General features: G+C 36.0%; 1 protein-coding gene across 1 annotated transcript; it reads left to right on the top strand.

The window, feature by feature from the left end:
• Window positions 1-1412: 1412 nt before the first annotated feature.
• On the top strand, window positions 1413-2902 carry LOC113778803 (transcription factor bHLH30-like). The gene is made up of 3 exons (XM_027324300.1): window positions 1413-1613; window positions 1828-2082; window positions 2204-2902. The coding sequence occupies exons 2-3, from the start codon at window positions 1840-1842 to the stop codon at window positions 2654-2656; spliced, it is 696 nt and encodes a 231-aa protein (XP_027180101.1). The 5' UTR covers window positions 1413-1613; window positions 1828-1839; the 3' UTR covers window positions 2657-2902.
• The last annotated feature ends 17648 nt before the right edge of the window (window positions 2903-20550 follow it).

Here is a 20550-nt window from a genome sequence, read left to right as displayed (position 1 = left end):
TTGCTAATACACGTATTTCTTGGTCCTGTTTATCCTAGGACTATTTTGCATATGCTGATTTTCACGGACACCTATTTGACATAGAAAAAGCAGTTTAAACTGGAGCAATCTTGATTTTCATGCTTGCTTAATTTAAGCCTTAAAGCTTCAAACGTCATCAATGATATAAATGTGATTGGAATCTTTTAAGAGAAAGGGTAACTATTTTTTTGTCTGCAACGATACATATGTATAACCTACTCTATCCTAATATAGGATAACTTGATATTGTGTTCTTTGTTACAAGGTACAAAAGCATCCTACCACCAACCTCCATACTTTTAGCACAAAGGGAACTGATTAAAGCACAACTAAAAGAAAAGAAATTAGAAACTTTTTTTATCAAGAACAGAACAGTTTGCTGATTGGTCTGTGTTAGAGGCTAACGGTTACAGGAAAAACAAGCCAGCGGTCCTTGTTGCGGAGAACAAGTTTGAGGTCAAAGAGGGGACTGTGGGGCTCTGAAGTTGCAGGTGTGTGGGAACAAATGGACAAACAGCAAGGCTGCCTCTGCCTTTTCTTTCTTGGGACCCCAAAAATAAAATTCTTCTGCTGCATGCCAATGCCGTAATCAACTGCGCCGGAAAATCATTGCTCTTTTGAACTTCTCCATTAGAATTCACTGGCCAAACCAAAAGCACATCTTGTGATAAATATTCTCCCTGCGCTTCTCACCTTTTTGTTCCTGTGTTTTGTTCATATCCCAATAATGTCAAACGCAGCGTTATACGTTATGAATTCTATACTTCATGTAGGGGAAAAAAAAATTGTACTAGTATCACTTGGTTATCATACATGCACCTTTTGATTCTCTATTGCTAGAACTCGTGCAGAAGCAGATCTCCTCCATTCGATTTGTCAATTTTGATAAACGTATTTTAATTGAAATATATTTTTGATAATTTTTCTATCTAGTCTAGAAGTTTGCTATTACAATTTTCAAAGTTTCTTTGCATGTATTCCTGTCTGCCATAAGATCTAACAAGAAGTCAAGAACTCAATGACGGGTGAATGTTGTAATGATTATTTCTTTTGTATGACATTTATAAAATATTAGTGGTGTTCTAACATAAATGAATCTCTCAATATAATCCTGTTCTTATTCCAAAATTTTAGATACATTCACTCCTAAAAAGAGAATACTCTCATGATTTTTCGTTTATGTTGTGTAAGTGAAATTGAAATTCACAGCGCTGTGACTGTTTGTCCAAATTAAGGGCATAGCTACAACCATTAAGAGGTCAAGGGATCTTTTCAAAGAGGGATCATAGTTTGGGGGCTTAAGTGAATATACCGAAAAGTGAAAAGTACAAATAGCCTGATTTTATTAGTGAACCTTTGCCTTACAGTCACACCGCATCCTTACTAACAAGTCCAACTAGACATACTAAAAGCATCACTCATTTTCACTTCAAATTGGCTGATGTCCTGATGAAGATAGAGCAATCTTGGCATCCAACTCTTACGAAAACAATCCTTTTGTCTTGGTAACAGGAGAAATCATCTCTGGGATTTTTGTGCGATATTTCAGATTTACAGAATCTTCAAACTCAGAGGCGTACCAGAAGAAGCAGGTTGGATTCTAACTATAAATGCTTCACCTTGATTACGTTGCAATTTTCCTCAATCATTTTCACTTCTACTAGTTCCCGTGGAAACATATGCCTTAAACGCCAAGATTCTTCTTTTTTCTTGTGCTTCTTTGTTGTTTTTACCGAGATGGATTATTCATTTGTCTACTTTTGATGCCTCACTTCTACTTGCTTTTGTCTACTCTTTTATATCAAGTGAGAGGAGCAAATGCATACTTTGCCAAGTTTCTATGAAGTTGGAAGCTGTTCAGAGTCTTACAACTTCCTTCACGAAATTTTGAACTCAAGAGAGCAACTGCACCTTGACAATTCAAACGTTAATGCCATTTCAATGGCTGAGGCAAAAGCAGTTGCAGCAAACAAGAGCCACAGTGAAGCTGAAAGGAGAAGAAGAAAGCGTATCAATGGTCATCTTGCGACACTTCGCAACCTTCTTCCCAAAACCATCAAAGTAAGTTTTGTTCATTCATCTAGTTGCTCTTTTTATTGCCCTATTCAACTTTTCCATGTTCAAAAGACGACCCTCCATTCTTCTTTTCTTGGTTAATAAGTTTGAAATGTAATGAATATAGGCAGACAAGGCATCATTGTTAGCTGAGGTTGTCCGGTGCCTAAGAGAGCTAAAGAAGTCAACAGAAGAACTCTCAGCTACAGAAGGTGATGATCAGTCCAACACAGCAATGAAACTCATGTTTCCTAGTGAAACTGATGAACTCAAGTTATGTTATGATGATGGAGATTCAAGGACTATAAAGGCAACATTATGCTGCGAGGACCGACCGGAGATGATGATAGAGTTAAAGAGGGCATTAAACGCAGTGAAAGCTAAGGTGGTGAAGGCAGAAATGGCAACAGTTGGGGGAAGAACAAAAACTGTGCTTTGGCTGCAAGCTTCAGAAGCTGGAGAAGAAGGGCTGGCGACAATAAGGAGAGCACTGAAAGTGGTTGTAGACAGGTCTATCATGTTGTCTACTCCTGGCCAGGCTTTGCCGGGTAACAAGCGGCCTCGTCCCTATCACTGCTGAATATATGAGTTTAGGGTTTTGTATTTTTTGAATCTTGACGGTGCCCCCTGTTTAAAATGGTCCATACTAATGTTGGGGATGGGGACCAATGACCCCATGGAAATTGAAAAGTGAGCTAAGGTGATCATGGATGAGGTAGGAGAATTTGAAGTGTCAATTTGGTAGAAGATTTATCCTAGTTATGTATGAATGTCAAACTCCCAGCTGGTGCTATGAATCTAAAAAGTAGTACTGCCTGCGCTGCGAGATCTTCATTCGTGTTTCCTTTTAATTTTAATTGAGAAGCAAAATTGCGAGCTCTGAGTGAATTATGAAAGGGGTAAAAGTTTAAATTATTTTGGTAGAATTCTTCGTTTTGCAGGCTGTTTCTAATGATTCCTTGAGTTACTAACATGTTCCTTTTTTTGAAGGGAAAAAAAAATTGTAACAGGGTTGAGCTAGTAATGATTTTCCTTTTTCTAATCAAAAGTTTGACTTCGACTTAGAGTAAGAGAAAAGTGGGGTTGGGGGAGCCTAATCACTGATTTCTTGTTTTTCGACTTTAGAATCCAAGGTAATCATTAACATTTGCTCTTATCAGACTAGACTATACTATTTCAGGCATATGTTTTTAGCCTTTAATAGTTTAATCATATGAAACACTAGCTTATCTTTTTCTCAATTTTGGAGCAAATGTATTACCAATTTCTAACTCTTATTTGACACGCGACTGCAGTCACTCCCTCTCATTTGTTTGCTTAAATTACGTAAGACCTACTCCATGTTTTTTCTCAACCAAGCCTTACACATACCTTCATCAAGAATGTTGTCCTATGTTTGAAATCAATCAATTGAGAAGTTGAACTAACAATAGAAATCCTCCATTTCTTCACAACTACATTTTATCCAACTCTTTGAACTTTCCAAACACACAAAATCTATAATTCACTATAAATAGCCAATGCAGTTCCAATCAATTCATTCAACTCAAAACAAAAGAAACATTAGCAGCAAAAAAGCAAAAGTACAAACCCTTTTAGCCACACTCTTTTTGTGCTTTTGATCAAACAATGGCTGCCTTGAACCATTGTCTCCTTTTCTCCTTGATGGTAGCATTCTGCTTCTCAAGCTTCCAAATGAGTTTCGCAGCCCGCCACCTGCTGCAGGCACCATTGATTCCTACAATGCCTACGATCCCATCGCTGCCTAAACCCGCTGGGATGCCTCCATTGCCTTCAATTCCAAGCATTCCTAAGGCAACATTGCCACCTTTGCCAAGCATCACATTGCCTAAAATCCCAGCTGCTGCTGCACCACTACCAAAGCCCACTTTGCCAAGCACACCTCCGCTCCCATCCTTGCCAATACCCACCCTACCATCTTTCCCATCTGTTCCCAAGTTCACTCTACCTCCACTGCCATCCATTCCAAAAATCCCCGTCCAAGCACCACCACCATCTCACTAGTGCTGGAGACTCGAGTTCTTGCATTTGGTTTCATTACGCCATATTGGTAGAATCATGAGAGCTGTTCGGTTTGATCTTATGTTCATGGTTTGGTGTAGTATTTCTGTCTTTTTTACGCATTGGTTACATGTATTTGTACTTTGGCGATTTGTAAACCATTTCCATTTCTGTATTCATCCATTGTATTCTTGGAGCGTTCGTGTGTTGTAGATCTATTTGTGAGTATTAGTAAAAATAACTTTTATCTTCGTTTATATATATCATCTTCATTCTGTGATTATAAAGCTGTTTTTTTTTTTTTTCCAAATGAATTGTGAACGTAGATTAAAGAATTAGTCTAAATAAAATTTGGAGGGCATATTCTAGCCTGACACTCTTCATCAATCATCAATCAGAGGGTTGTAAGTTGTAACATACGTTGGAAAACGCCTCCACAATAGGGTGAAAAAGGAATGTTGAATAAATTTGAATGCAAAATGGGGCAAATGCCAAGCGTTACTTGGGTACCTTCGTTGGATTTGGTGCTTGACAATTCCATGTAAAACCTGCCAAAAACATGTGCAACCATGACCGCATGCAGTAAACGGAATCCCTAATGTATTACAATTCAATAATAATAAAAATGCAAACATATGAATTATTGCGTAATAAGTACATGATAATTGTACAATAATTCATATGAATTATTATAAACTCATATATAGTGAAATTTGAATTTGTTGGAATATGCAACTTTTTCTACCTATTTTGCTAGATTTTGTTTGATATCAAAATAATTTAGTTATTAGAAAATAAGGATATTTGTTAACCAAAGATCATGTTGGTTTGTTAACAAATATTTTAGATAAGATTTGCTAGTAGTAGAAGATTATATTTTGTTGAGATTTTTAGGATAATTATTAGTTGAATATTTTGCTAGTTTGTTTCATGTAATCACTATAAATAGTGAGTTGATGAATGTAGAACATAAGCTCATTTTCCACCTTCAATACAAGTCTCTTATAAGCTTTTTTTGCAACACTAAGGTGTTGTTTCTTAGTTTATGCCCCAAAAAACCAACAGAATTTAAGAATTTAAAGTCTTGAACCCTAAACCTTAGGTTGAAAACTCATTTTCATGTTAATGGACGTCCCTCAACATGAATTATCTTTAGCGTTGTTTGTATTTTCTAATGTAAATCAAATTTATGAATCAATATATTTTTTGATAAACAATAATTAAGCTTGTTCTATGCTGACCAGCTGTGCATATACTTGTAAACATCATAGCACTCTTATAAACTTAAAAGAGCTTACCTTGTTTCTTCCGGTGATTACAGTTCTTTAAAACCTTAAAAAAAAAAAAAGTGAAGTAAATTTAACTTTTTTTTTTTGTGGGGTTGCATGTCAACCGAAATCCAAATTCAGATGACCTTTAGGTTGCAAAATTTTTCATTGAAGGAGGGAAAAAAGGGACCAAATCCGTCAATTGTTCAACTCCAATTGGTCCCTTAATAATTTTGGAGGCCCAAAACCAAAATGCTACGAATTTTCTCTTTCGTAACAACAGGTTTTAAAGCCGATCTATAGCATGTTCTTCCCATTCCATCTTGTCTTCCACTTTCAAGACCAATTTGGTCTGATTACAAGAACAATAGCTGAAGATTTGCTAAGATAGGAACAAAAATAGATTGACATTATAATTGCGATTAAGAAACTGTTGAAACTGGTTAAGAACAACTACTGAAGCGTTTTGATTTGCAATGATAGGAGCAGAAAAAGATTGACACTGAATTTCTACCAAGAAATGGTAGCTTTTTTAGGAATAAGTTTATTATTGCTTCTCGATCTACTTATTTATCGGCATGAGATCATTGGAGATTCTTTAATAGATGATAATCATCATAAAATCTCACATTAAATTTGCACGATGATGGGTCCTGACTAATTTTCTTTACAATTAATTCATGGTTTTTTAAGGGATACAAAAACTATTTAGTTGGTTATTATAAGGAAATATATATTTAGTTGTTAACCTTTGTGATCTCATCATAAGTCGAGAGGTGGTTGATCAAAATTCCTTGTGTTCATTTGCCAGTTGCCACTTTGATGTTTATTTTCATTCCACTGCAACATCTATTCTTCAGTTGGTGGATGCTGTTAGGAACTTAGGATTTAATTATCTCAGTCAAAATTTTTGCAACTAAAATCTAGTTGAGAAGGCATACCAACCTATACATCTTCAAACTGGTCCAACTACTTTTGAACTTATCCTTGAAGCTGAAGGGCTTCCTTTAAATAGCCTAGTCTTCCCCTTTAAGCTGATCAAAATACACAAAAAAATCCTACTACCTTGGAAACTCAAAGCGGAGCTTCGATCTTCTGCATCAATCAATCAGCATGGCTTCTTCTTCTTTTTCTAACCTTTGCATCTTTCTATCTCTGATCATTGCTTTGTCATTTCCAAGCATTCATGTAACCGAGGCGGCTCGCCAGCTTTTACAAACCTCACAACCAACAATACCGACGTTGCCCACCCTGCCAAACTTGCCCACCGGAGCAGCAGCATTGCCACCATTGCCAACCACTCCTCTGCCAACATTACCCACAAATGTTCCATCCTTGCCAAACCCCGCATTGCCAACAGTTCCCACAATTCCTCAGGGTGCCCTCCCTCCCATACCAGCTGCAACTTCATTGCCAAACATCCCATTCACAATCCCTTCAATCCCAACTAATCTCCCAACGTCAATTCCTTCAATTCCTTTCTTCTCACCTCCACCATCCAACTAGACCATTTTCTACCTGAACTTGTTTCAATCATTGAATGTGCCGTATCTGTTGCTTCGTTGTGATAGCCTAATGATTTCCATATAATTGGGAAATTTTCACAGTTTCAATGGTCCTTGTAGGGATCCTATGAAACAGATGGAGTTTGGATTATATTGTGAGTCCCTGTATTGTACACTGCAGGTTGTATTCCCATTTCTAATGTTATGAATCCTTTTATATTTATACTATATAAGAGCAACATCTTAAAATTTTCTCTTTTTTTTTTTGTATTTGATTTTTCTGGAATTACCTTCTCAGTTTCTAGTGCTCTGTTACACTGCTAATTCCATTCCATTTGATGATATGTCTCTTGAATTATGAGTAGTGTTTCAATGATGGGAACAACATTCGCGCCGATTTGGTCCCCATGTGGTATTTGGCAAAAATGTCACGGAAACTTTAACAAAAAAAAGTCAGATCTACCATGTAATTTTAAGAAGGAACAATTTTGTTGCTTGCGATTGGGAAAGCAACAGTTTGTATTTACTTTCAGTTTTAAGAATATGGTGTAATGAAGTCAATTCGAACTCAATTAGTGAACAACTCGAGATCGATCTGAACTAAAGTACTTGAGTTCAAATTTGAATTCAAACTTGACAAACTCTTAAGTTTCATCACATACAAATGCTCACGCTTGGACTCGTCATTTTTTTTTTTTTGGAATTCATGAAGTTGTTCAAACTTGATCAAAGCAAACTCGAATTCAAGCTTTAATTGAACAACCTTGTGAGTGGTTGGATTGGACGTTTGCAACCCTACTTTAATAGGAATACTTGTTAATTGATACCAAGGTTTCCTTCAGTTACTAACGTACGTTTTGGTGCTACGTACTATTTAGATTCAGTTTTAAGAGTTATTAATGAATAGCAGCCAATAATATAAAAGCAGCATAAATTACAACAGTTATAATAGCCTCTCAAATGATCATGAAATCAAAACAAAACCGCATGAATGAAATCAATACTGATGGGGTTTATGTTCTTGAATTTTCTGTTTATTTAATTCCCTTCGCATGATAATACAAATATGATTCTTGGGGATAAAGTTCCCTAATATTTGAGAGTTTCGTCCGCTCAAATAAATATTCCACGTGTCTGACTTTTGGAGAAGAGAACACTTGGCAAAGCCTGGATTAAACCTTATTTGTCCAAGTCATTCCCATTTCCAGTTCATCCCCTATAAATTCACCCCATACAGATCAGTTTCATGCAATCAAAACGTAATTTCTCCTGATCAGTTTCAAAACTGTGGATTGCCAGATGATGGAGAAGGCTTCAATCAAGTCTACTCTCTCAGAGTTGCTCTCTTCATTCTTCCAATTTGTTAGTCTCTCTCTCTTGATCTCTCATTTACACTTGCACAGGACTAGAATGTGTATTGGTGATGGGATTCTTGCTTCATAACTTGAATTCACCGGTTGAAAATCATCACTTTATTTCTTCTATTAAAAGATTGTTTCTTGTTCACAAAAAAGGAAAAAAAAAAAAGAAAGAAAGATAAACAGGCCCTTTTCAGCTAACAGTTCTTTCTTCCTAATGTCATTTGATTGCAGTATTATCATTCCCAACGATGAAAGTGATGGAAGTGAAAATGGCAACGAGCATCTCAAGAAAATTTCAGATATTTGAATGTGGAAATCCTTGTAGCTCTGATGCGGATTGCAAATGCACTGATTTCTATTGTGCTCCCGGATGTGATGATAATGGTTATTATATTCAAATCAATTTTGGCAATCTTAATTAACCAAGGTGGCCAACAATAATGGTGTACTTAATAAGGGTGTTTGTATGTATGTAATGTAATCTGATCATTCGAAAATGACTTGATTAAACCAGAAGATGTACTTATTTTATTAGATCAGTATAGACCAAATCTTGAACTTTCTATACTGCTAAGTTGACATAAATTTTATATCAAGTCAAAAGTGTCTTGTCCTCTTAATTAAAATTTTAACTAATTCCGACTATAATTCCCAAAAAAATGACATTCACATCGCAGTTTAATTAATTAAGAGAGTAGATTTACTAGCCTCACTTCAGGATCATCCTATGTACGTGGATGTGAGGACATGGCATTTACTTGCCTACCCAAAGAAAATTTAAAAGAAAAAAGAAACCTGGACCAGAACAAACCGGACCAGACCAGACCAGGCTAGACCAACCTCCAGTAGTGCCCTGGTCTGAAAGTTTTTTTTTTTTTTAATATAATTAAACAGTGTCCAATAGACGCTTGATAATACACTTAATTAACAATTGTTATCCTACTTTATATTTTACATATATACGTTTTTCTTAATTAACTTTTTACTTTTTAAAAATATGAACTCCTAAATTCTATCTTAATGACAATCCATTAGGTACCACTTAAATATACACTATATAATTTTTTACCAATTTTAAAAATTTTGAAGTTTTTTTAAAAACTAAAGGTAAATAGAAGGATTCACATCATTATCCTTCCTAGTCTGGAGTTAGTTCATCGACATTTTTCTATGCTGGCTTCTCACAACCACGTCCTGTCCATCAAAATTCTCTCATCTATTTCAGTTGTCAAAAATGATCAGCTTGGCACTTGGCAACTGGCAGGTCATTCCATATCATATATACACATTATTTATGTATTCGGTGGACTTTTGTTGATGAGAATTCTGAACTTCGAAAAAGTGAAATTGGTTGAGCTAGCAAACCAACCAGTAATTCTTCCAACTACATCTAGCCAACCATTGCTCCCTATAAAAACTAAAAAGCTTTACCTCCCCCTTCAACTCAAACAACATACTAACACATATATATTATTCCCCTACAAATTCAATTTCGAGCTTCTTCCTTCTGCGGTATTCAATCCAAGTACTCAAAATGGCTACTTCTTCCAATGTCTGCTTCTTTCTGTCTTTGCTCATTGCTTTATCATTTTCGAGCATCCAAGAAAGCCAGGCCGCTCGCCGACTATTGCAAACTTCCCCACCAGTGATACCAGCAATACCAGCATTGCCTGGTACTACCATGCCAAATTTGCCTACCACATTGCCACCATTGTCAAGTACTCCTTTGCCAACATTACCAACAAATCTTCCATCTTTGCCAACTATGCCCGCAGTTCCGAAGGTGGCCCTCCCTCCCATTCCAGCTGCAACTTCATTGCCAAATATTCCATCCACAATTCCTCCAATCCCAACTAATATCCCAACTTCATTTCCTTCAATTCCTTTCTTCTCACCACCGCCATCCAACTAGACCATTTTAGATATTTGAATGTTTGAGTTTGTCATATCTGTTGTTCCTTCAGATCGCTTATCAGACGATCGATTTCATGTACTAGTAATTTTTACAGTTTCATTAGTCCGTCTATATAGCTAGGGATCTTATGAAGTAGACGGAGTTTGGTTTGTTTTTGAGATTGTATTGCGATTGTTTATGTTATAACTAGTTCTTAATTGATACCATGTAGGAGTTTCTTGTTTGTTGTTTCTTGATACTTTCATTTATTCATCTATCTTTCGTTGGCTTGAGGCCTTATATTACACCTCTCGTTACACTTTATTATTCAACTTTTTAAAATGACATGCATCCCCACAACACATTAATCAAAAGAACTTGGATTCTTATCCATGATTATATGCAACACATGTCAATCTAACTGTATGTCTAATAAGAATATAACATAAATCAGACGATCTTTTTTATTTTGTAAATTACATTCTCACGACTCAGCTATTATTCATCATATCTAAAAATTTAATTTAAGGTCAATTTTAGAAACCTTCTTTAAAGTTTTTAACGATTTCAGGCAGTACTCTCTTGTAATTTGGATAATTAAACCCACCTACATTGCTAACTTGAATTGAGTATCATAACCCTTTTCTAAGAGACAGGCTGTTTACAAAATAAAAAACCAGAAAATTATTCACCCAAATTCCCCAACCCTCCCCGTCTCCTTGTCAGCACTATGGTACTTTTATCCATTTTTACCACCGTCACCACCATCATTGCCAAAAGCATGGCAAACAGATGCTTCTCAAATTACCTGCCCAAAAAAAAAAAAAAAAAAAATTCTAATGAGATGCTGCAACACCACGCAAGCCATAATCTACCAGCCCAAAAACCTCAACAAAAAAAAAAAAAAAACCACACACACGAGATGCTCCTTCTCTGCCATCAAGCATATCTGCCCAAATCCTTTGCTACTTTGGTTTCCTCAACCAATATACCTCAATCCCTCCCCTCTCTCAAATAACATCTCAAAAGTAATGGAGTCAGCTCCAGTCCCAAGGGGTATACTTCTTTCTTAAGTTATTCATGGTGGAAATATGCTGCTTTAGGTCTTTCATCTCAGTCAATGTCTACAATAGTTATAGACGACAGACAAGCAAGCTATGCTGGTTTCAGCAATTTGATATAGACATCCAAAAAAATAAAACAAAAAAGTATTAATATGGATATAATAATTGCAAACTCCAAATTATTAAAATGTCAGCGTTTAGCCAAATGTATGATCCCACACACTTGGATTCAATATATATATATATATATATATATATCTATACACATATATAAGAAGTAGTTGGAGTTTACTGTTTGGCACACTTTTCGCCTTGCACTTTCATTTGCTTTGTTGGTGAGAAAAAATTGAAAATGTAGGGATAGGTTTCGTCTGCTTTCTTGGTGAGAAAAAATTGAAAATCTAGGGATAAGTTTCATTTGTTTTGTTATGCGGAGGGAAGCATCATTTGTTTCTTTGCTCAAGGAAATTCACGTAGACAGACGGTGCTATCATGGCATAACCCATTAATACTTGTTTTACGGGACTCCAACAATGCAGCAATACAATATAATCACTTTGTTGCCCTTCCGGATGCTTGCTTTTTGTCCAACTAAAGCATCATAGTCATGGGTACAATTGTACATGTGATATCTTTAAAATCCCATGTGTACCGCCACATTGTTTTTGTGCCTTGCAGGTGGAGCTTTAGTTTTGCGACGTGTGGCCTCCATTTGTGCCAAAGAAGATAACCCATTCAACTCTTTATTTTACCGGCCAACAGTAATACAACAATCACAGAATATAAGACTTTATTGTCCTTGCAGATGCTTGTTTTGTTTGCAACCAATGCATCATACTCACGGGTATAATTGTACTTTTGATATATAGTTTGTGCCGCTACTTTCCATTTGTGTGTTGCTGCTGCAGCTATAGTTTCCCGAGGTTCTTCTGAAGCAATATAAACATTGTTTGTGGTTTCTTTGTTTTTCATCTTGCATTTCTTCATCATTTTGCATTCTCTTCTTTGCAGCTCTTAAACAATATGCATTTTCTTTCTTTTCTCTACTTCTAGGTTCGTTTGCTGCTTTTTATCCCTGCGACTTCATTTGGTACTTCTTATCCGTGCAAAGTTTCTCGTTTCCTGCTTCTCATCTCTGCAACTTCGGTTACTGCTTCTTGTCCCTGCGAGTTTGTTTAGCAATTTCAGGTTCGATTCTATGCTTTTTCCTTAATATTACGGCTCTTTTATCGTTTATTAAGAGTGTCGTTATATAGTTTTTATGTGCATGCTTCTTTTTGTTGTTCTGCTGTTTATTGAATGTCTTGTTCGTTTTGAATTGCTATCTATTGCATTTTTGTTTGTTGGACAAAAATGCTCATCGACTCTCCACCACAGCCAGAGACAACTGAAGTTGCACATACACTGGAATCTTCAGCAAATGTAGACAGCAATCTCCTCACTGCACTCAAACTCACAGAGAGCCCCATCAAAAAACAACGCACCGACACCTATACAATATAAGCTTAAAACACTTTAATGCTTTTGAAATTGTAAAAAGCTCTAAGAAGCTGTAGCTGTAAATATGTGTGAATGATCCTATAAACTAAATATAGACGATAATCCAGATGAACCTATCCTTTTGAAAACATCTGGAAAATTGTCTATATAGCAAATGAAATGTAGCAGCCTTTTGCAAAATATACTTCTCACTTAATTCTTTGGCACAACAATATAAAAAAAAAATCCCTCGGTGCCCACGCATCGCGCGGGGACCCACCCTAGTATATATATATATTTAGGTCGCTTGGTTTCAATTTCTCCAAGTTTATATGATCATACACTTTGTTTGAGTTTCTTTAAGCTCTATCTGTCTTTGGTATACGGTTAAAGGCTTAATGCTTTGTTAGGAGCCTTAAGTTTGTCTGTTTAGGTACGTGGTTTATTGGAACTTTAGTTACTGTAGCCTAAATTCCTTTTAGTAAAGATTAAATTAATGGTGGGATCGTAGTAGAAGTAAAAAAAAAAAAATGTCCCTGGACCAGGAGTATATTTTGTGGTAAGCACTTTTTGATATGTTTGTGTATCATAAAGTATCATCAAATGTGGAAATCTTAATTACTCATATTCTGAGACCGAACAAACAAAAAAGATAATCTGAATCAGAAACTTGTGCTTGTGATTCGTGAACATCCGTCATCTTACTCTATTAATTTGGTCTCCAGCGGTTGTATTACTCTTTGGTTTTGATTTTATCTGGTTGTACTTTTGGTCAAGCAGTGACTTGTTGAAACTGGCCAATGAATTGGAAAAAAAAAAAAATCAAAAGCGAAGCGGTTTGTTCAATTTTCGTGTGTTTTCTTTACATTAAATTTATTCACATATTAACATTATATGGTTTCTAGTGGATTATGTTCCTAACGTGAGATTCTGCCCGCTATGGAAACTTTTATATTGTACCGAATTTGAAAGACCTATTTGGCATATTCTCGATCAAACCTCATTTGTCGAATCCATTTCCAGTTTGAGTTTATCCCCTATAAAGTCACCTGAAATAGACTAGTTTCATGCATACAAAAATTAGTTTCTACTGCTCATCAACAACAGTGGATACTAGATGGAGAAGGCTTCAATCAAGCCCGCTCTCTTATTAATTCTTCCAATTTGTGTGTTTCTCTAGGATTCTTACCTCAACTTGAAGTCACGGGTTCAAAATCCACACTTTTATTTCGCCTACTAAAACATTGTTCCTTTTCCATTTAAAGAAAAAAGCACAGGTAAAAAGACCCTTTTTCATCTAACAAAACCTTTTTTCCCCTAATGTGATTTAATTGCAGTATTCTCTTTTCCAGTGATGAAAGCCATGGAAGTGAAAATCACTGGCAACAAGCATCTCAAGAAAACTTCAGCAGGATTGTGCAATTCCTTGTGGCTCTGATGCGGATTGCACATGCATAGGTTTTAGTTGTGCTCTGACTCCCATAGAGGGATGTGACGATAATGGTAATTGTATTCAAGTTAGTCGTTGCCTGGACGAAATTCAAGCATTGTGGCAAACGATAAGAGGCGTGTAATACAATTATTTTAAAGGTTTTGTCTACTGGTTATTGGTTTCTTTGGTAGTAAGAGTTTGTTTGTAATAAAGATAGTAGGATGAGATTTTTTTTTTTTCCGAACGTAAAAAGGGATTTTATTGAATAGAACATGAAGTACACAAGTGCAGAGGTATTCGCTACACAAAAGTACTACTAAAACCAATTAAGCTATACAATAGTACTGCTACAATGAACTAAACTCCGATTATGCTATCAACATTTAAGAAAAATGCCTTGGGGAAATCCCAACTAAAGCAAAATAACCAGTTGTCTCTTGTACTCGATACATTCCTCCATTATGCCACATAATAGCGAATCTCCTTCCATATATAATATACAACTGCCTCTAGTGCCAACTTTTTTACTGTGTTTATAAAGCATTCTTTCTTCCAATGACAACTGAGACATTTAACTTCAGTATGCCATTCATAAGTTCCGCGTATTGCAAGCAGCATTGCTGTATTCTTGACCAAATATAAGTTGCATACTCACATTAAAAAAAGAGATGATTACAAGATTCAATTCCAGTATAGCATAATACACATCTCATTTCAGACATAATGCCCCACTTAACCAACCTGTCCTTTGTGCTTAATTTGTTCTTGCACAACAACTACAAGATAAATGAATGTTTTGGATATATTTTTTGAAGCACACAAGATGATGCCAATAGACCTCAGTAGCGAAATGGTTCAACACTTCATTTGCAGATTTGACAGAGAACAAACCTAATTTACTGGGCAGCCATTTCACTATATTTGACATTCCCTCGCTTAGTAACTATCCAGAAGGAAGAAATTGTGCAAAATCATCTACTTCAACAGGTCTCCTCCTACCAGCAGGGATCTTCCACTCTCTATTTTCAATGATAGAAAAAAACCTTAGCTTGTGGCGTACTTCCAAACTATCGCACCATATTGGGCCCATAAGCTGTGAATAATGGCCCTCTATGGTGCCAATTATCATACCAAAGAAGTATTTTCTCCACTTTTGATCACTGAGACAATAAAAGGCTGTATAATAGGTCTGATTTGAAGGAGTTTATGCCAAACCCAAGAACAAAATTGAGGCAATGAAATAGACCAGAAACATTTATTTTTGAGTTTCACAATGTGAACCCAAGCAATCCAAAGAGAATCCTTTTTAAGTGTTATGTGCCAGATACGTTTAAACAATAAAGCCTTATTCCAATTAGTCAAATTAGGTAATCCATGTTCTCCTTGTTTGATAGTAGGATGAGATTGTTGGTGTGTTAGTTACTCATTGTCAATGTTTGGATTTACTTCTGGTCTAGATTGAACCAGAAGATGTTCTCTTTCTATTTAATCAGTATACACCAAATCTTGGTAATTTCTATATTTCTTGGTTCACATAAATGTTGTATTGAGTTCGATACCCATGATACGAGACTGACCTGCTGGAGTAATGATGGATTGTAGATTATTTGTGATCCAAGATCATCCAAAAAGCAAACTGAAACAACCCTAGTGGCCCAAAATTTTTTTTTTAAATAATAAAACGAGGTTGCAAAATTTCAGATAATAAAACAGAAATGCTGAAATTTGCTACTTCTCAGTCGAACAAGATTGTTAATTAACCTTAGAAGCCCATAATACAAATTGCCAATTTTTTGAAACCCATTCTTTCTATGAACTTTTCCTAACTTGTACTCGCTCTTCCAAACTTGGATTACCAATTCAAATTTGCGGTCTAAATTCCATCCCAGGTAGAACACATGTACTTATTATTTACTTGGTAGATTTTTTGTTGAGGAATCTGAGTTTCTAATAAGTGAGTTTAGTTGAGAAGGCAAACCAACCAATGCTTCTTCAAACTTGTCCAACTACATCTGACCAACCATTGCTTCCTATAAAAAGCATCATCTACCTGCTCATCCCCTACGGATTCAATTTGAAGCTTCTACCTTCTACATTAATCAAACAAGTGCTCAAAATGGCTACTTCTTCCAATGTTTGCTTCTTTCTAGCTTTCCTCATTGCTTTATCATTTTCGAGCATCCAAGAAAGCCAGGCGGCTCGCCAACTATTGCAAACTTCCCCACCAGTGATACCAGCAATACCAACATTGCCTGGTACAACCCTGCCAAATTTGCCTACCACATTGCCACCATTATCAAGTACTCCTTTGCCAACATTACCAACAAATCTTCCACCTTTGCCAAAGCCCACATTGCCAACTATGCCCACAATTCCTAAGGTGGCCCTCCCTCCCATTCCAGCTGCAACTTCATTGCCAAACATTCCATTCACAATTCCTTCTATCCCAAATAATATGCCAACTTCGATTCCTACAATTCCATTCTTCTCTCCACCGCCATCCAACTAGACCATGTTAGACATGAACACGATTCAGTGTTTGAATTTGCATATTTGTCGTTCCTTCAGATTGCTTATTGATACGATTTCTTGTACTTGAAATTTTTACAGTTTTATTAGTCCGTCTAGCTAGGGATCTTATGAAGTAGGCGGAGTTTGGATTTCATGTGATTGTTTCCTTTGGTGGGTTGTAGTCCCCGTATTGTGCCTTGGACATTGTATTCCGATTGTTTATGTTATGAATTATGATGAGTTCTCTGATACTATGAACGAGCAACTTTTTTACTTATGTTTGTTTCTTTTGCCAACTCTAAACATTACTTTAAGTCATAGATACGAATGTGGGATACAAAAGTTTAAGATGGTGTACAGCAACCGTTATACCAGAATAGTTTTGGGATCTACAGCAACCGTTATACCAGAATACATCTACGCTTAAAATGGTGTACTCCCAAAAAAAAAAAAAGGAAGTCTTGGGATGGACATAATGAAGAGTTTCAATATGTAAGTTCTATCATCTGCACAAATAAATTGGAAATTCATGATGTGTTAATGTACAACCATTTGGGAAAATGTTGCGGAATTTGAACTAGTTCCATATATAGGTGTATTTTTTTTTTTTTTTGAAAGAATGAAAATTCTATCCAATAAAGACTACATTCACTTCACAAAAAAAAAAACAAAGATTAGATTCACCAGCTGTCTAAAGTTTCAACTTTAAAAAAAAACTTAAAAGTCTTTGATGATTAATTACCTTATTAAGTCTCTCTTGCCAATAAAATCTTGATTTAGTAGTGAAACAACACTGCTAAACCACTTGCATTAAGAGCTGAATTCATCCGAACAACCCAAAAGATTCGTTTTAAAGAGATAAATAACATATTTTTCCAAAAAAGGAAAAAAAAAGTGATGCCATAGCAAAAGCGTGAAAAATAAAGGGGTTACACGAACACCCTCCATCAGAAAATTATTACACGAATGAAATCTAGGTATGAATCAGTGATTCATAAGAAATGTGAGATAACTTTCAACAATTAGAATATCCAATTAAAATTTCATTAATAGTTGATAAAAGACTTGTTAAAAAGTCCTGGAAAAACCTATTTATAAACTATAAAAGTTTAACCTAAAAAGAAAACAAAACACACGAAAAACTCTAAAACAACTAAAAGATGCGTTGCAGCCGTGATGACCCTTCAGATATATTTAGTAACACTAGATTTTTTGTTTTTTTTTTGGGGTAAGTTCGGGTAACATGATTTTGCTCTTAGCTAGAAGTGACGGGTTCAAATCTATACTTCCTTTCTTCTTTCAACACATTTTTTCAAAAAAAAAAAAAAAAAGGACTGGTAAAAAGGCTTTTCATCTGACGATTTTTTTTGGGATTTAATTGCAGTATTGTCATCGCCAATGGTTCAAGGGATGGACGTGAAAATGGCCACAATTATCTCAAGAAAATTACTTCAGACTGAATGCGAAGTTCCGCTGAAGACGATTGAACATGCAGTAATCACTCTTGTTGTTGACAACCCAATATGCGAAGATGATGATGATTGTGATGCAGTATTCAAAAAAAAAAAAAAAGCATGCCAGCATGTGTAGCCTCAAACCCTGAAGTGATTGTTCGAGATAATTCATGGTTGGAACTTGGAATCGAAACGCGAGATCTGCTTTCTCTACATGAAAAATCTAAATAAAATCCTCAATTTCGACATATTTCGAAGTTCAGATAAATGTTTGATAAGTCAAATGTTGTACTTTGCATCTTGTGACCAAGTCTGTAATGCAAATAATAGGAAATAAACCAAAGTGCATTGCAGTACAAGGACTGCTCATGTCTGTTTGTAGTTTAATTTGAATATTTCGTGCAAGTTATATATATGTACGTTCTCGAAAATATTTCCATGGAATGTCGCTCATGCTTTAATTTGACCATTAATCCCTTTCATTTTTATTATTTGCAGTAGTATTAACACAAGGATTTTTACTTCGACTAAATAATAGGAGATTAGTATGAAATGAGAAGCTCTCAAGATACAGATCGAGGGATAATATCCTGCAAACACTAGATTAGTACATGAAATATAAATTGCTTGTTTGATTCCTTCACGACTTTTAGGTCTACCAGAAATTTATACCAAGAATTTTATACAGAGGGATATTTATGTTTTGATACCAAGAAATGCACTGGCACTAATTAGTGTACCAATTTTGGTTATTTATGCAAGCCTTGGAAGTAGGCTTGGATCGATCATTTCAAAGATTTGGTCTAATGCTTTATTGGTTTGTTTATCAAATGAGGACAATCTAGTATGAGACTGCTTGTGGTAGCATGAGAATGTTTTGTAAAGACAATCTATGATGAGATTATTGGTGCTTTTGACTGCTCATAGCAAATGTTGAAATTAGGGTGAATTCTTAGTTTATGATGGAAAAAAAAAAGAATTCTACAACGAGGGCGGTTCTTGGAGTGTTTTCTACAAATGGGAGTCTTCGCATTCCGAAAATGCGAGCTCACTGAGCTCGCATTCCACAAATGCGAGGTCGCATTGGAGCTCGCATTCCGCTGAGCTCGCATTCCGGAAATGCGAGCTCACTGAGCTCGCATTCCACAAATGCGAGGTCGCATTGGAGCTCGCATTCGCGGAATGCGAGCTCACTGAGTTTACAGGACACATCAAAGTTGTCTTCTACATACAAACTAAATAATTATGCCTCCTCTATTGAATCTCTATCTCTACAATCGTGCCCTATGCTGTCTCTGATGAGTAGCGGCTCAGCATCTTTACAGGAGATCCACTTATCAGACGGCCTTCAATCAATCTCCTCATCGCTTGATCACTCAGTTTTGCCCTTTCATCGATGTGATGAGAGCAAAATGTATGTACCAGATCATGTACAAAATCTGCAAGTATCCTGCCTTTACAATTAGAGATGTCAATTGTGAATAACCCTCTTCACTATCTGCTACACCTTGCCTCCATCAGATGAATTAGGAAGCTTTCTCTGGGCTTCAATATCTGTAGATGCAGTAGCTACAGAATTTGATCCTCTCGAGGGAGCTGAAGAAGGAGATGGAAGCCTTTTAGGCAGCATCTGTTTCCACATATCCTTTGGAAATCTTGATGCTTCTGATGAGATGAGAATCAAAGCAAGAAGAAGACTGAAGAGCATGAACTTATGCCTCCTACAAGAACCTGACATGATGAATACTTCAAGAAGAACTACAGAGTAGAGCTCGCATTTCGCGAATGCGAAGACCCCCGGACGGAATCCATTGCCAAAATCACCCCTTTTGTAGAATTTTTTTAAAATTCATCACAAAATTAGAAATTTCTCGTTGAAATTAAGATTATAGAGATGGACTGATATGATCATTAAAAGATAATTTCTGTTCCAGATTGAACCGAGACATGTACCCTTTCCCCTCCCTCTTTTTAAATTTCAACCTTCCCTTGTTATAAAAAAAAAAATTAAAAATAAATAAAAAAGTAAGCTGTTTTTTTTTTAAGAGGACAACTTCACATCACAAATACAGTTGAACTACTCTTTTTTTTTTTTCTTCTCCTCGTCAAGTGTTGGCCAGGTCTGGCCTCAGTATCGCTGCTGTTCGATTGGATTTTCCTCTCAAGTTCCTCTCCTGTATTGACCTTACCCCATATCAGATTCTGTGAGGGAATTCTTAATAATGTTGATGCAATCGAATCGACCAAGTGTACACTTGCACACCATAAACTGTTGGTGGTTCATCAGCATTCTAATTCCAAACTAATTCAAAGTTTAGTTGAGAAAGGCCAACTAAACCTAATTCTACTAATCCAACTACATTCGATCAAACACTTTCACCTCTATGGCTATCTATAAATAAGAGTCAAGAAACAATATGCGAGTCCCTCAACTCAAAACCAGAAAAAATACCCATCTTGTACTTGTCGTAACACTTAAAAAAG

The sequence above is a fragment of the Coffea eugenioides genome, chromosome 7 (assembly GCF_003713205.1).
Source record: "Coffea eugenioides isolate CCC68of chromosome 7, Ceug_1.0, whole genome shotgun sequence".
Taxonomy (NCBI): Eukaryota; Viridiplantae; Streptophyta; class Magnoliopsida; order Gentianales; family Rubiaceae; genus Coffea; species Coffea eugenioides.
Note: the sequence above shows the minus strand (reverse complement) of the source record. Positions and strands in the feature narration are given on the sequence as shown.

What these genes read in the sequence shown, in the direction of transcription:
- LOC113778803 (XM_027324300.1), top strand. Translation starts at nt 1,840, where the DNA reads ATGCATACTTTGCCAAGTTTCTATGAAGTTGGAAGCTGTTCAGAGTCT. An exon ending in TTCTTCCCAAAACCATCAAA is followed by an intron (nt 2,083 to 2,203) that starts GTAAGTTTTGTT and finishes TAATGAATATAG; the next exon opens with GCAGACAAGGCATCATTGTT.